This window comes from Gymnoscopelus braueri, assembly GCF_963280865.1.
Source record: "Gymnoscopelus braueri genome assembly, chromosome: 19".
Classification (NCBI taxonomy): Eukaryota; Metazoa; Chordata; class Actinopteri; order Myctophiformes; family Myctophidae; genus Gymnoscopelus; species Gymnoscopelus braueri.
In genome coordinates, this window is record NC_137621.1 from 16,938,364 (window position 1) to 16,955,859 (window position 17,496).

Sequence of the window (17,496 nt, forward strand, 5' to 3'; positions counted from 1 at the left end):
GAGAGAGTTCACTTAAAGTGATGATTTGTGCTACTTTCATGTTGACTTTGTTAATAATTGAACCTATGAATATGTTATAAATAAATGATCGCCTATCATTCATCATTGCCCTCTTTATCCTACTTTGGGTGCAGACACACCAGCCTGATATGCATGATATTAGATGGATGTGCTCCATCCAACCGCAAATTAACTGTTATAATATTATATCGGCTATACAAAAATAGAACGTTTTTGAAAAAGTGTTTATCATCTCTTCTGGGGATAAAACAATATTAACATTAATTAAATGTTAAACACATTAACCTTTGCCCTTTTGTGGGTAATTTCAAACACATATTATCTGTCCAAAGTTTTCAAAACCCTCGAAATAATAAAAGAATAATGTCCATTCATCACTGCACATCATCATCATCATCATCACCATCACCTCTGTTCTTCGTCACTCTGGTCAGATCCTGGGATGGTCAGCACCTCGTCATGACCGTGGAACAGACGCATCACGTGACCACCCAGCAGGTAGCCTGTTGGACGAGGTGGGAAGGTTTTCAAACTTCACTTAAGCTCCAGTGAATGTAGCAGTAAACAGACATAAAGAGCAGTGAATGTAACAGTAAACAGACATAAAGAGCAGTGAATGTAACAGTAAACAGACATAAAGAGCAGTGAATGTAACAGTAAACAGACATAAAGTGCAGTGAATGTAGCAGTAAACAGACATAAAGAGCAGTGAATGTAACAGTAAACAGACATAAAGTTCAGTGAATGTAACAGTAAACAGACATAAAGAGCAGTGAATGTAGCAGTAAACAGACATAAAGTGCAGTGAATGTAACAGTAAACAGACATAAAGTGCAGTGAATGTAACAGTAAACAGACATAAAGAGCAGTGAATGTAACAGTAAACAGACATAAAGTGCAGTGAATGTAACAGTAAACAGACATAAAGTGCAGTGAATGTAACAGTAAACAGACATAAAGAGCAGTGAATGTAACAGTAAACAGACATAAAGAGCAGTGAATGTAACAGTAAACAGACATAAAGTGCAGTGAATGTAACAGTAAACAGACATAAAGTGCAGTGAATGTAGCAGTAAACAGACATAAAGTGCAGTGAATGTAGCAGTAAACAGACATAAAGAGCAGTGAATGTAGCAGTAAACAGACATAAAGGGCAGTGAATGTAGCAGTAAACAGACATAAAGGGCAGTGAATGTAGCAGTAAACAGACATAAAGGGCAGTGAATGTAGCAGTAAACAGACATAAAGAGCAGTGAATGTAGCAGTAAACAGACATAAAGGGCAGTGAATGTACTGTAAACACACAGACATAAAGAGCAGTGAATGTACTGTAAACACACAGACATAAAGAGCAGTGAATGTACTGTAAACACACAGACATAAAGAGCAGTGAATGTACTGTAAACACAGACATAAAGAGCAGTGAATGTACTGTAAACACACAGACATAAAGAGCAGTGAATGTACTGTAAACACACAGACATAAAGGGCAGCAGTAGCTGAGACCCAGAAAATTGGTGTCTCCCCGGGACCCAAACGAACAAAACACTTAAAGCTGCACTAGCCTGTGACCAGACGAATCTGCGAGTGCAAAACAAAATTTGCACTCTGCGATTTGGGTCTGGCACCTCTCCATAGAGAATCCATTTCCTGCTCCAGAAGACGTGGGTGACCAATCAGGGCCCAGTATTCGAATATGGGAGACTGTAATTGGTAGTTGGTTGTAGGTCTAACCAATTGCGTCGAGGGCAATTGTTTTGATCCCGCCCCTTGGGGAAAAAATCGTCCTCATGGAAGCACCAGACTCATATCCACGCAGTGATATAGTCTGGCTACGCGAGGCTAAAGCTGCACTACGTAACTACTTTCCTCTTCTACCCCGGATTTGAACCCGGTTTCATGCGCAAGTGCTGACATTTTTTAAACCATTGCGATATATATAGAGCCTGTCTGCTTGCTCAGGGGATGAATTGAATCTTGACCATCAGGTTGAAATCCGTGTCAGATCCAACCCCCCCAATTGTATTAAGTTATATTGTATTAACACACTGTAGAATAAAGATTGGACAAAATCACTTTTTATCAATAAAAGAAAAAGTTACATAGTGCCGCTTTAAGCACTACTTAATAGTGAAAATAGCAGCTCTACAAGCTCACAAGGCGTCGCACCGCGACCCCTTGTGAGCTTGTAGATCGGCTATTTTATAATAATATCAAGGATATTCTTGTAAACGTAAGGGTCTTCTTGCTGCTCACCCTGCTCCACGTTGCTGCCTGAGCAGGTGGGATGGACGTTCCACAGGGTCTGCATGAAGGACGCATCCACCTGGATGTTGCCGTTGGAGATGGACAGATGCTGGAAAAGACAACATTAAAGTATATATTTACCATGTTATATATCGCTGCTATCGTTGCTGCATCAAAAGTAATCAATAGGGGGGTGTGCCGATATATCGTCAACGCGATATATCGTCAACGCGATATATCGCGATACGTTTTCGTGACGATATGTATCGTTTTGGCGTTTTTGAAAAAAATAAATGCATAGTATGTAACGGAGTGGTTCGCTACCTCAGCCTGATGGCCTGAACGTCTAATATCTCCCCAGAGCGATGGGGATATCCCTTTGGCTTAGCGGTTAAGATGTTGGCTTTCCACATGGGAGACCTGGGTTCGAATCCCGGGCGTTACAATGGTGCCGTGACCCGGATCGGGTTTCCCCGTGGGAGGAGGTCAAAAGGGGGGTGAGTGTAACAGAGTGGTTCACTACCTCAGCCTGATGGACTGAAAGTCTAATATCTCCCCCGGGCGATGGGGATATCCCTTTGGCTTAGCGGTTAAGATGTTGGCTTTCCACGCGGGAGACCGGGATTCGAATCCCAACAGAAGTATTTGTTTGCATTTGCTCCCCCCCCCCCACCCCCCCATATATTTTCATAAGCTTCCCCCCCCCATATATTTTCATAATAAAAAAGTGCCATGTATCGTATCGTATCGATATTGTGAGCCCAATACCGTGTATTGTATCGTGATATTAGTGTATCGGCACACCCCTAGTAATCAAAAAACTATACTATAAAAACTGATGAAACATTGGCCAAAATGTCAAATAATATAAGAAAGAGGCAAAAAAACTTTGAAAATAGCCGATCTACAAGCTCGCAACGCCTCGCATTTTGAGGGGGGTCGTGGTCTAAGAAAGGGTTGAGAGCCACTGCAGGAATCTCAAGTTTGGCCCAGTCAGGACTTCTTTTTAACCTGAAGCTGCTTGTACGGCACTGGCTGACATCTGTATTCTGCTTCAATGTCACACACTGTCTACGGCGATTTCTTTCAGGGAGGGGGTGACACTAAACTCTGGACGCTTTCCCAAGTTTAACCCTTTAAGACCGGGAACGCATCTGTGTCATTTTAAGATTTCTTTGGTAGAAATAGCAGATCTAGCAGAAATAGCAGATCTAAAAGCTTGTAGCTTGAAAAACTAGCACTTGAAACTACTAGCAAGTAGCACTTGAAAAAGCATGAAGATTCAAATCTTTTAAATTGAATATATATATATATGTTTTTTGTGGTCCTTGGACATGAAAAAGTAGGAGAACCACTGATATGGTAAATAGGAAGTGGTTAATGTATGTTGTATTGGAAGTGCTCCAGTAAAGTAAAAGTACCTCAAAATAGTACTTAAGTACAGTACTTGAGTAAATGTACTTAGTTACTTTACACCACTGCCGCTGTCACGGACTAAATGTGTCACTGAGGGGAACACGCGTCCCGGTGCTGACATGTCGAAGGGCCTCGGGCCAACGTGGCGAGAACGGAACTCAGAAAACTGCAAAGTTGACGGCATAGCAGTCAGCTACGGGGCAAAGCTAAGGCAGAGGTTAGATGTCCCCTTATAAAAACGAAAGGTCACAGGTTTCATCTACTGTACATGCAGACGACGCTGTGCGGCTGTGCCCTCGAGCAAGACGCAGAAACCATGATGGAAAGGTGCCTGCATTGCTGTCGCGGTTGAATTACGAGCATCAGCTAAGATTGCCAAAACCAAAAAAAAGGTATTGCAAAAAAAGTGGTGAAGCTGGGTAAGTTGGTGAAAGCTTTCTGTGTCTATGGATGCAATTATGATAGTGTATATACTGTCATAAGTACTGGGGAGTTTAAGGAATAATGGGAGTGGTAATGAAAACAAATGGAAAGGCTTCAGCAAAGATGTAGTAAAAGTGGCAGGAGGAGGATATCGACTTGGCAGCTGCCTCAAGGGAAAAAAACAAAGGAGAAAAAAACCTAGATTTGTTGGAATCCTCCCCTCTTGGGACTCTGCCAACGAAGACCGATTTCTGCTAAGTGTAATTGACTGAATTCTCACAGTCATCTAGAAAGAGAATGTTGCTGATTTTCTTTTCTTTTTTACACACCGTGCTGGTTTAACTCCTTAAGCTCTATTTTATACACGTCGTACTGTAGAACAGCATCACTCAGCGAAAATCGCTGATCTACAACAGTACATACATGCTCACAACGCGTCGCAAGACATTGTTTTTGCCATTCATTTTTTAAGTTTTCACCCACAATGAATTCCCAAAATAGGGATGCCATACTGTATTGACACAGTCTATTCACAGGTTCGTATTAATCATACATAAACATGGACTTTATCTTCAAGTGATTGCATTATATTTTCACATTTTGTTTACAATTTCTCCATAGTCATTGAAATATAGAAGATTTCGCTCATAAATCAGTCTTTTCTCCAGGTACTATTTTCAAAAATAAATTGCATTAAAATGCAATAACATAACTTTGACAACAAATAAAGACGTCATTAAGTTCACTGTGATGGATTACCTATCTCGAGCAAGTTTAGAGTCTCTAGAAGTTGTTTTTCATACCACAATGACTTCCTCTCTGGCAGTGTTGATTTTGACAGATTTTGTTTTAGTCGTAGTCTTTTGAATAAAATTCCATTTAGTTTTAGTCATATTTTAATCATCTGGAATGTTTAAGTTTTAGTCTAGCTTTAGTGGACTAAATATCATAAGATTATAGTCGACTAAATCTACAGTTGATTTAGTCCACTAAAATGTGTTTTGGCGGTGCCTTGATGGCGTCGTAATGGCTGATTTTACACTTGGTTGCAGGCTGAAAATAGCCGATCTACAAGCTCACAACGCGTTGCAGCTATTTTCAGAGCGCAACACCCTAGTGCAACCAAACATAACATGTCTTTTAGTTCTACTGGATCTCTTCTCCACTAGTCCCTCCTTAACATTTTAGTCTAGTTTTTATTTGTTGACGAAATTGTCAATATATTTAGTCTTAGTTTTAGTCATCATAGCTTAGTTTTTATTTAGTTTTCGTCAGAGAAAAAAGGTAGTCGATGAACATTTTTCGTCATAGTTTTAGTCGACGAAAACAACACTGCTCTCTGGTCAAACTACGATATGCTTTAGAAAGTATTCGGCAGTAATGTCACATATATAATAATATTATTATTATTATTTTATTATTATAATAATTATTATATAATAATAATATCAAAAGTCAATGTGCCAAACATGCCAGACCACCAGTATGGTCCTTTAGACAATTTCAACCTGCTGTCCGTATTTTGGGCACTACTGTACTGTAGGCCAAAATTGGACGTATATATTTTCTTCGCAAATCGCAAATCGCGCAATAGCAAAAATAACAGATCTATAAGCTCACGATGCACTATTTTCACTATTTATCGTATGACAAAAGTATGAACTGTAGGCCTTGAGTTTTTAAGGCAAGCAGTCTGGAGATTCTGAAATTCTGTTATATCAGCGGAAGCAGGGCTAATGTTTGCCTATTCAAGTCTTGACGTGATGCACGCACGCGCACGTGCACACACACACACACACAAGCTCACAGCACGTCACTTCGTGCCACGCTGCGAGCTTGCACGTACATGTGCTTTTCTGGGGGGTCCCTGACACAAAACATTTTCAGATGGGGGTCCGCAGCAAAATACAAATCAATTTGGGGGTCCTTGACATGAAAAGGTTTGAGAACGACTGCTCTAGCCTACAACCCCGGGTCCAATAAAGCTCAGTGTAGAGAAAACAATGAGAAGAGCGAGCGAGCGAGAGAGCGAGAGAGAAAGAGAGAGAGAGAGAGAGAGAGAGAGAGAGAGAGAGAGAGAGAGAGAGAGAGAGAGAGAGAGAGAGAGAGAGAGAGAGAGAGAGAGGCTGAGGTACAAGGTGCAGCATCAGCAAGCAGAGGGGGAAGGGGCATTGTTTGAAAACATTTACTTAACACAAAAGGTACACAAATCATCTCAAATTCAACGTGAACGTACATACTCACACACACCCACACAAACACCCCCCCCCCACCCCCGGTCCCCGCACACACACAAATTAAATTCAAAGACGTATGAATGAGTTACTCACAAGGTATCGTTCCGAGGAAACACTGACGAGGATGAGGTCATCACCAATGCGCACCTTCTCTCCTTCTGATCTCTGTTTGGAGGCCGGGTGGATGGTCCACCAACAGGCCTCACCTACAGTAACACACACACGCGTGCGGACGCACAATTCTGTCTGCATCATTTGAAGCAAACAGAAATAACTACCATTATGAGCTCCTGCAATTCAGTGGTTCTCAACCTTTTCAGGTCGCGACCCCCCAAAATAATCATATTTGAACTGTGGACCCCCCAAAACAATCATATTATCTTAGATTATTTGACAATTTCAGCCAATGTTTGACCAGTTTTTATAGTATAGTTTGTTGATTACTTTTGATGCAGTCTTTTAGGTATTAAAAGGTATTTTAAAGTCCTTAAATTGTCACTTATACTGTCATCTGCAAGGGGACCCCCACCAAAATCATGTGGGGACCCCACTGGGGGTCCCGACCTACAGGTTGAGAACCACTGCTGTAATCACTGGAGAGACAGACTGCGTAGAATTTACTCTGAAATGACAATGCATACGCAAAACACTCAACAAGAATTTGAGACAAATGCTAATAAAAACTTGGAAACACCATAGCAACAAGCAGAAGTCACATACTGAATGGATAATAATGCAAATGAGAGCTACAGCTCGACATCTGGGGGGAAAAAAAACGAATAAATCAGCAACCAAGTGATTTGGAGATATGTGGTCAGACATCACCACTAACAGAAATACCTCTTACCCTTTGGCTATTCAACAATGGCAGATCTACAAGCTCATAGCGCTACGAGCTTGTAGATCTGCTATTTTTGAATAGCCAAAGTATAAAATAATGGTTATAGCAACAAACTAAAAGAAAATTACGCAAATGTGTTCCCGGATTGAATGGAAACTATGACTAAATATACTGACAATTTCGTCAACAAATAAAAACGACGCTAAAACGTTAGGGAGGGACTAGTGGAGAATAGATCCGGTAGATCCACGACAAGTCGTTTTATGCTTGGTTGTGTGCGGGTGTCACGCTCCGAAAATAGCTGATCTACAAGCTCACAACGTGTCGCAGCCCGACACGTTGTGAGCTTATGTACATCAGCTATTTTCGGGCACACAGCTAAGTAACTCGGGCATTACGACGCCATCAAGGCCCGCCAAAATACATTTTAGTCGACTACAGTAAATCAACTGTAGATTTAGTCGAATAAAATCGTATTCACAATTTAGGCATTTAGCAGACGCTCTTAAAGGAGAATTTTGGACTAAAGTTTTCTTACCTTTTCTATGACGTTATGATATCTTAGGATGAATGGTACAGTAGAAAATTTTCATAACTCCACCCCTGAGCCGCCACAGCTTAAAAGGTGCGCGGATAGGCCTTAGGTTAGATCACATATTTTAATAGCTTTTTTAAATTATTTTTTTGGTGAGATCTGACGTTCATAGTGACAGAACACTATGCAACCAAAAAAAAAAAAAAAAAAAAAAAACAGAAGTCTCGCTAGACGAGATTGAAATCTCGAGATTTCAATCTCGTCTAGCGAGAGTTCTGTTTTTTTTTTTTTTTTTGGGACAGTGTTCTGTCACTATGAATGTCAGATCTCACAAAAAAAAAAAAAAAAAAAGCTATTAAAATATGTAAGAAAACTTTAGTCCAAAATTCCCCTTTAATCCAGAGCGATTTACAGTAAGCATGGACAACACAAGATAATACAGCGAATGTATAGAAATAGTCATCTAATAATAAAGTAATGCATAAGTAAACCAAGAACCTATCATCAGCCTGTACATTGAAACTATACACACTATAGGATGCCAGGTCAACAATGACCTGGCATCTGACTACATAACATGTAGTCAGAGCTTGTAGATTGTGAGCTTGTAGATCGGCTATTTTCAAATGGCCGAAATGTATATAGGGCGGAAGTGGGTAATGTATGTTTTGTAATTTAAAATAAAAATCTAAAAAGTAACGAGTAACTACATTTCTCATATAATTGTAGTGGAGTAAAAGTACACTATTTTCCTTTGAGATGTAGGAGTAGAAGTAAAAGTACAGAACATTGGAAATGCTCCAGTTAAGTAAAAAATGCCTCAAAGTGGTACTTAAGTACAGTACTTAAGTAAATGTACTTAGTGTCACGATGAGGTTCTGGAGGTGTAGGACTCACAGGCAGGATATAGTGAATATGCATGAGGTTTTATTCTCAAAAACCCCACACTGGGAAATCACAAGGAATCAAGGACTAAGGAGAACACTAGACAATATCAATGACTTGGAAAACACATGGGACAAGAACTAACCACATCAAATACGACGACCAGTCGCGTAACGAGGCAACAGTAGGCCCCGACACGAGGTGGTCACAGCGGGCCCTCATGAACTAGGGGTGGGACGATATGGGTAGCTCACGATACGATATATATCACGATATTAGGCCCACGATAACAATATATATCACGATATTCGATATATTGCGATATCACGATATTCAATATATATTGCAAGAAATTTCACCAACGACATATATCGATATCTGAAAATATCGATATATTGCGATATCACGATATATTGCATGAAATTTCACCAAAGATATATCACGATAGTCCTTGTATTCAATTCATAAACACATAAAATAGCACCAAACAGTTCAAAATCATCATTACACAAATACAGAGTAGGAAAAACAACGTATCACAAAAAAAAAAAAAAAAAAAAAAATCTTTTTTTAATATCAATATTTTTCGGCAGTATATCGATTAGTTATCGCGGGAGAAAGTATCGCGATATATCGCGATATCGATATATCGTCCCACCCCTATCATGAACGCGCATGCACGCGCGCGCAGGTGCATGTGCGCCCGGACACACACACACCGAAGATTTTGCGGTTATTAGTAGTTTCTGATACTTTTTTCGCGGGTTTGTGACGGATTTCGGGTACATAAACAACGGTTAACAATTACAATGTTGGGGCCCACCCAGGTTTATTATTATTTTTTTTTCTGGTTGGGGATGTGCCCTTAACGTCATGGGCCCCAACGCAACCGCGTTGTCTGCGTGACGGTAGTGACGCCCCTGACGACGACGAACTGACCAAAGGGGACCAAACACACAGGGGCAAGCATGTAGACAAGGACTAACTAGACACAGGTGAACTCAACAGACAATCAACATTGGGATAGGCTAGGGGACTAAGGGGACACAGGTGGAAACACTGGGAATGGTTGGAATAACGTGTTCCTTCCTTATAGTCGACTAAATCTACAGTTAATTTAGTCGACTAAAATGTATTTTGGCGGTGCCTTGATGGCGTCGTAATGGCTGATTTTATATTTGGTTGCATGCTGAAAATAGCCGATCTACAAGCTCACAATGCGTCGCGCTGCGACGCGTTGTGAGCTTGTAGATCTGCTATTTTCAGAGCGCAACACCCGAGCGCAACCAAACATAAAATGACTTGTCTTTTAGTTCTACTGCATCTCTTCTCCACTCGTCCCTCACTAACATTTTAGTCTATTTTTTTGTTGTTGACGAAATTGTCAAAATATTTAGTCTATAGTTTTAGTCATCGTAGCTTAGTTTTTATTACGCTTTCGTCAGTAAAAAAAGGTAGTCGACGAACATTTTTCGTCATAGTTTTAGTCGACGAAATCAACACTGCGTGACAGAGAGAGAGAGAGAGAGAGAGAGAGAGAGAGAGAGAGAGAGAGAGAGAGAGACAGAGAGACTGAACACATGTAGAGGGACAGATGAAGGTGTACCTGTTGAATCCTCCTGGAGGCCGACATCAAACGACAGCTTATCCGTCTGTGACCTTGATGTCTTCAAACAGGTCAGATACTGTGGCCCACGCACACATCAAACATACACACACACACACACACACACACATCAAACATACACACACACATCAAACATTGGAATTTCAATCTACCAGTGTTGGAGGGGAGTATAGCACAGTTAGGCCCGTTGCCTAATTTATGCTCCATTTGCGCGATAGTCGCACAACAAAAGATAGCAGATCTGACAAGCTCGCAACACATTGCGAGCTTATAGGTCAGCTATACTTTCGGAGAGCGACGCTGTTGTTCCGTGAAGTATGAATGGAGCTTTAGGCTACATGCAGGACAACTATACAACTACTGGAGTTACAGTAAAAGTGCAGATGCATTAAAAAAATTATATGCCAGAAAGGTTCATGCTCTACTGGGAAGCTCAGATATCCGATACAGCTCTCAGACTTTTTCACGTCAAGGACCCCCAAAATTATATGTATTTGGCCCCCATCGCAAAATATTTTGTTCCAGGAACCCCCCAGAAGCAGAGATTTGAGTTACAAATGTTCGCCTTAGAAATATATATATATTCAAAGATTTTCACGTTTAAAAAAATAATAGCAGATCTACAAGCTCATAGCGTGGCACTCGGTGCCGCGCTATGAGCTTGTAGATCTGCTATTTTTTTAATAGCCAAAGTAGGGGGTTAAAGGGACACTTTATTAACCAATTTTGCCGGGAACCCCCCCCCCCACGGACCCCTAGGGGTCCCTGCACCCCATTTTGAGAACCAATGCGATACAGGACGTTCGAACGTCACTCTCTCACCATAGCGCTGAAGGAATGGCGCAGGAGGATGGCGTGTCCATACAGAAGGGTCCTGTGTCCACCTCCATGTGCTGCCTATGGACGGACAACAACAACAACAACAACAACAACAACAACAAATGCAGTTACAGTACACAGTATATGTCTAAAGTAAGCCCAGCTGGTCTCGTCTCCATCTGATGTCGTCAGAGCTCCTCCGACTCTCTTCACGTTGACCTCACCCTGTGTGAACCCGCACCGGTGATGATGACCACCTCCCGACATGGACACACAGACCTCTGCGAGTCTGTCCGCAAGCTCACCTCCTGTCCCACGTCCAAGACGCGTTATTATGGATCCCACCGCAGCTCCAGGCAAAACCCCGCTGTGATTGGTCAGTAGTCGCTGTGATTGACAGTTCTCGTTTTTGCAACTATACCCTGTGGTGGAAAGTAACTAAATACATTTACTTAAGTACTGTACTTAAGTACAATTTTGAGGTATTTGTACTTTACTTGAGTATTTCCAATTTCCAATACTTTTACTTCTACTCCACTACATCTCAGAGGCAAATATTGTACTTTTACTCCACTACAATTATTTGAAAACTTTAGTTACTAGTTACTTTTCAGATATAAACTATGATATAATGAAACATACATTAACCACTTTAGCCCTATTTTATACCTAGGCTATTTGAAAATAGCAGATCTACAAGCTCACAACGCGTCGCATCGCGACGCGTTGTGAGCTTGTAGATCGGCTATTTTCAAATATTTAGTACTTTTACTTTTGGTACTTTAAGTACATTTTGATGCCAATACTTTTGTTCTTTTACTCGAGTACATTTTTAATTCTGGACTTTTACTTGTAACAGAGTATTTTTATATTGCAGTATTGGTACTTTTACTTAAGTAAAGAATTGTAGTACTTTTTCCACCACTGACTATGCCTAAACCTAACCTTAACCCTAACCCTACAGTAACCTCAGTAAAACTATGCCTGCCAGGGAGCCAATCAGACAGGTAAGGCGGGTCTATATCCCGGAGCGTAAGTGGGATCCACAATCACGCGTCGAAGACATGCAGCCTGGGAGCTAATCTATACTTCTTCGAATGACTGTGTAGCGCAGAAGAAGCAGGGGGGGAGGGAGGAATTGTTTGTTTGTTTTTTCAGTTGCTTATGTGTCACTCTTCTCTTGTACCACACGGTCATTAACCCATTAATACCTGGAACATATCTGTGTCACTTTAGATTTCTTTGGCTATTCAAAAATAGCAGATCTACAAGCTCATAGCGCGGCACCGAGTGCCGCGCTACGAGCTTGCAGATCTGCTATTTTTGAAAAATCGCGAAAAAATATTTTTAATATTTTTTTCAAAAAACTGTTAGGATTTACATTTTTTTTTAAGAATCGCCTCAGGTCTTAATGGGTTAAATGAACTATAGCCGTATAGCAAGTTTTAGTCATGAGTGACAGGGGGGGAGACATCTTGCTCCTGTATCTATGAATGAACACGATACGTGGTCATCATCATACTCATCATCACCGCCACTCCAAGGAGAAACCGGAATGCGGGTTAATGATATGCAATCCACTGTAACTCTCTAATGCTGCGTGAACATTAGCGAGGACCCGGTTCCGCGGCTCAGGAGGGTCAGGAACGAAGATGCAAGCAGGGGTAGAAATGATATCACTACTGGTATAAGGGATGCAAACGGGGAGAACAAGAGTGTTTTGATACTCTTGAGTTGTGACGGGTTGGGTGGTGGGTTTTGTTCGATTTTTGTTGTTGGTGCTGTTGTCCGACAGGCAACCCAGCGTCATTACTCACCTTCCGTATGAGCTTCTAGGATGCGGTAAGAAGATAAGAAAGAGTGACGTTACTTATCTGAACCGTGCCTCTCTCCGATGACCTCCAGGGTACACACAGCAAATATCCTTAGTGTTCATTTATCTATTTGTTACTCAGAGTGTACAAATGTGACCAAAAGGACCTTTGAGGGCCCTTTTGGTTATAGTTGTTCAGAGTTAAATGAATGCTGAGGGTTTTATTGTACACATCTGTCTCTCTTCATCTCCTCCTGTTTGCTCTCTCATTTATTAGGTAAAATGGTATTTTTGGAGAAGAGCTGTGAAAAACTGGGTGAGCTCACACTGCGTATGTATTAGTATGTATATTTGACATTGTATTATGCATTACTAACGGCTGAGCCCATGATTCCATGTAGGGCTGAGTAATACATATTATATTGTTATTCTTACATGACAATACTGTAGGGGTGTGGGAAAAAAAATCAATTTGAATACGAATCGCGATTCTCATGTTGGACGATTCAGAATCGATTATCAAATTATTATTTTTTTTTTTTTGTATTTTTGTATAATGACATTTTTGAGAAGTAGCATGTTCTGGGCTGATTCGGTGAAAAAAATCTATTTTGAATCGGAAAAAAATGTTTTTGAATCGAGAATCGTTTGTTTTGAAAAAATCGGAAAAAAACTGAATCGTTGCCCCCAGAATCGGAATCGAATCGTGAGATAGCAGAAAATTCCCAGCCCTACTGTAGATATCATCTCAGGGATTTTGGATATCATAACATCGTAATATTGCATACTGCGTTTCTTCCTGGTTTTAAAGGCTGCATTACAGTTAAAGCTGCACTATAAGTTTCCTCTTCCAACCCGGATTTGAACCCGGTTTTCCTGCGCAAGTGCTGACATCTTTACCATTGAGCTAACAGAGCCTGCCTGCTTGCTCAGGGGAAATTTTTTATCTTGAACATCAGGTCAAAATTCGGGTCAGATCCTCCTGTGTCTAGGTGAGACATGACCTTTGACACCATCTAAATGTCTCAATAGAAGAGCAGGGAGACACAATACAAACACCCCAAAATCACCCCCCCCCCCCCCTCGTTATCATACCACAACAGATGTGGGCGTGGCTAAGAAAAAAAAGCACATATCGAAAAAAAGCACGTGTGGCAACAGAGGGGGGAGGGGCAAGTGCGTGGGGCAAAGTAAACACAGAGAGTGGCTTTTTCAAAATAAGCCTCACTGAATAGTATCAGAAGAGAAAGCAGTGGACTATCCTCACTCAATACAGGTTTTAATTTGAAGTTCATACGGGCAAGTTCCTTGCTTTCTCTAACTTGCAGTCGGCAAAGAAAAAATAAACTAATCCATTCTGTTCTCAATATTAAATAAATACATGCATTTGCACAACGCAGAGCAAAATGATTGATAGTAAGGAACCAAATGTACCCTTAAATCGTCTACATATCTGTAACTCTGAGAGTGTAAGAATGGAACCAAATGGACCCATATGGTCTATTTGGTTCCATTTATTTCCAACTAAAAATATTATGTATTATTTCTTTCCAAGCTTTGCTGTGTGTGGATGTCCAGTGCCATATCAAAGAATCTGTAAAGACTGTGGGCACCAGCTGTCAGAGCTAGACCATTTAGTAAACAACTGGGCAGTGCCCGTGGGCAGTCCTTTCATGAGGAAGGGGGGGGGCTAGGACAGGTGGGTGGTCTTTTAGGAGGAGGAGGAGGAGGGAGTGGATCAGGTGGGTGGTGCTAAAGTGAAATCCAGGTATACTTAATGAACTAGTGGGTGTGTCTACATAAAAACATAATCTTAACACTTACTGTACACTTTCATGACACAATTCTTCTACCTTATATAATAATAATAGCCTCTGATGCTCATGTTTTAGGGAGGGGGGGGGGAAATCACGGCACCCCTTCTTTAACTCTTTCACTGCCAGACTTATTTCAGACTGTGTCGTCCCAGTGCCAGGAAAAAGGTGCATTTTTCCTCCGTTTGTTTTTTAACATTGAAGTGAATGGAGCAGCAATTTTTTGGATAGTGTTATCTCCTAGTTCCTTTGAGATAACCCAAAAAAAAAAAAAAGACCAAAAAAATTCAAAAAATAATAAATAATAATAATAATAATAATTCTTTAAAAAAATTTTTTTTTAATATTTCCGTCTTTCCGTCCATGGCCATGATAGCCATAGAGCCATTGGACGGGAATTCCCGTTTTTGGCAGTTAAAGAGTTAACATACTATAGCATACAGATTGGACAAAATGTAATTGTATTCATAAAGTTACATAGTGGTGCTTTAACTGATGCAATATTCAGAACTTACCTGACTGTTCAGAACTTACCTGACTGTTCTAGCTGTTCTATTACTTGCCTTTACCCACCTAACGTTATTACATAGGCAATCCTGGTAATTATTCATAAAGAAAAATCTCATTGTGTAAATATTTTTGTGCCGTCACTCCCACAACATCATCACGACATCAACAGAAAGGTATTCGCTCAAATAAATATTGTGATATTTTATTTCATTTTAAGAAATATCTCAGCTATATTGGTTATGATCACAATAAATATAGAGAACAACTGTATATAAAAGGCGTACAGTACATACTAAAAAGAACGCTACAGCACGGAACACTACACAGAACACTAATGAAGGCTGACGACTGTCACATCAAATAAGCCGTTTCTGACCTACAGTATGGGGCTTTTTAAAGAGATTGCATTGCATAACACTTAATTGTGTTATTATGCATGAAGGCTCCTCCAGGCAAGAAGAGAGACGGGGCTTGCAATTCCATCTTGCAGAATGCACCCTGTTTTTCTTTTGTGTCGTTACAACAATGGCCGGCCGGCCCGGTGATTCGCTGCAGTTGTGTTCAGCAAGACAGTATAGAGCTGATACAGGCTGAGGCACACAGAGGCACATCAAGCTGCAGTCAGTCACCACAGAACAGTGCCCTGTTGGTCTGGATGGACTCCTATACCCACAGAACAGTGCCCTGTTGGTCTGGATGTACTCCTATACCCACAGAACAGTGCCCTGACACAACAATAATATACGCCACAGTATATTATACTGCAGTAAAACCTTCAGTGTTAATTTAATTTAACTCCGAGAGTATACAAATAACCAAATGGACCCATAAGGGTCCATTTGGTTATTTGTATACTTTTGTTTGTTCATCCGTTTACTCTCAGAGATACAAATGGATAAACAGGCGCTCGGGGCGGCGGCACAGGGGTGAAGTATCTGACCACCGGCGCGGAGTCAAATTGTGTTTATATATAGCGCTTTTATCCAAAGCGCTTTACATAGATTGTGCATTACATTCACCCATTCACACACACACACCGATGGCGGAGGAAACCATGCAAGGCACCAACCTGCTCATCGGGAGCAATTAGGGGTTTAGTGTCTTGCTCGAGGACACTTCGACACTAACTCTGGGGGAGCCCGCGGGTTCACACTGGGAACCTTCAGAGAGAGAGAGGACCTGTGGCTCTTTAGCATGTTATCTGTCTGAGTCGTTGGTCTCTCTCTCTCTCTCTCTCTCTCTCTCTCTCTCTCTCTCTCTCTCTCTCTCTCTCTCTCTCTCTCTCTCTCTCTCTCTCTCTCTCTCCTCTCTCTCTCTCTCTCTCTCTCTCTCTCTCTCTCTCTCTCTCTCTCTCTCTCTCTCTCTCTCTCTCTCTCTCTCTCTCTCTCTCTCTCTCTCTCTCTCTCTCTCTCTCTCTTCTCTTCTCTCTTCTCTCTCTCTCTCTCTCTCTCTCTCTCTCTCTCGGTCGTGGACGAGGAATGATGAATAGGCGGCGGGTATTGAAAACAGATAAACGTGAGAGAGGAGAATGCACTGAAGTCACACGGTTTAAAATGTCTCCTCCGTGACTTCAAAACCGGCCTCTTCAGAGCCACCACCGCGGCTCATTGTCAGGTACGACATGTTAAAGGAAGGATTAAAAGGTGCATTTAAGACTCACAATAACCCTCTACGTTATTGGCGGAAAGAAAAAAAGTAAATGCGGTCTTGACTTGCTCATGTGAGTGGGGTTTTTGCAGTGGTGATAAAAAAAAGTACTCAAATGTTTTACTTGTGTCAATATTGCAATGTAGAAGTACTATGTTACAGGTAAAAGTCCAGAAATAAAAATGTACTGAGTAAAAGTACACAAGTATTGGTATCAAATGTACTTAAAGTACCAAAAGTACAAAAATGTTTCATAATGTAATAGTTTATTTCTGCAAAGTAACTAGTAACTAAAGTTTTCAATTAATTGTAGTGGAGTAGTAAAAGTATAGACAATTGGAAATACTGCAGTAAAGTAAAAGTACCTCAAAATTTACTTAAGCACAGTACTTCAGTAAATGTACTTAGTTACTTCACACCACGTGTGCGCACCACAAATGCGCAGAAGCAAGTGTTGCCATGTCCGCTTATTATAAGCGACTTTGGGCTTGTTTTTTCTGTAAAGTTGCTTGAACGTGTAGTTGCTATTTGGCCTTGTTTCCTAATGTTGTTTGAACCAGTTGTTCTCAAACATTTTCATGGCAAAGACCCCCAAATTTATATTTGTCCGCAGACCTCCCCCTTCTGAAAATATGTTGTGCACAAGATCTGTGTGGAATTT

General features: G+C 40.9%; 1 protein-coding gene across 1 annotated transcript in view; it reads right to left on the minus strand.

The window, feature by feature from the left end:
• The window catches only part of LOC308074684 (ryanodine receptor 3), a gene marked incomplete at its 5' end in the record, with an annotated part of 322,999 nt that overhangs the window by 218,302 nt on the left and 87,201 nt on the right, over positions 1–17,496 (minus strand). Inside the window, 5 exon segments of the mRNA XM_080414190.1 lie at positions 431–524; positions 2,278–2,377; positions 6,438–6,550; positions 10,212–10,290; positions 11,055–11,129. Of these exon segments, the coding sequence (XP_080270316.1) occupies positions 431–524; positions 2,278–2,377; positions 6,438–6,550; positions 10,212–10,290; positions 11,055–11,129 (461 nt within the window).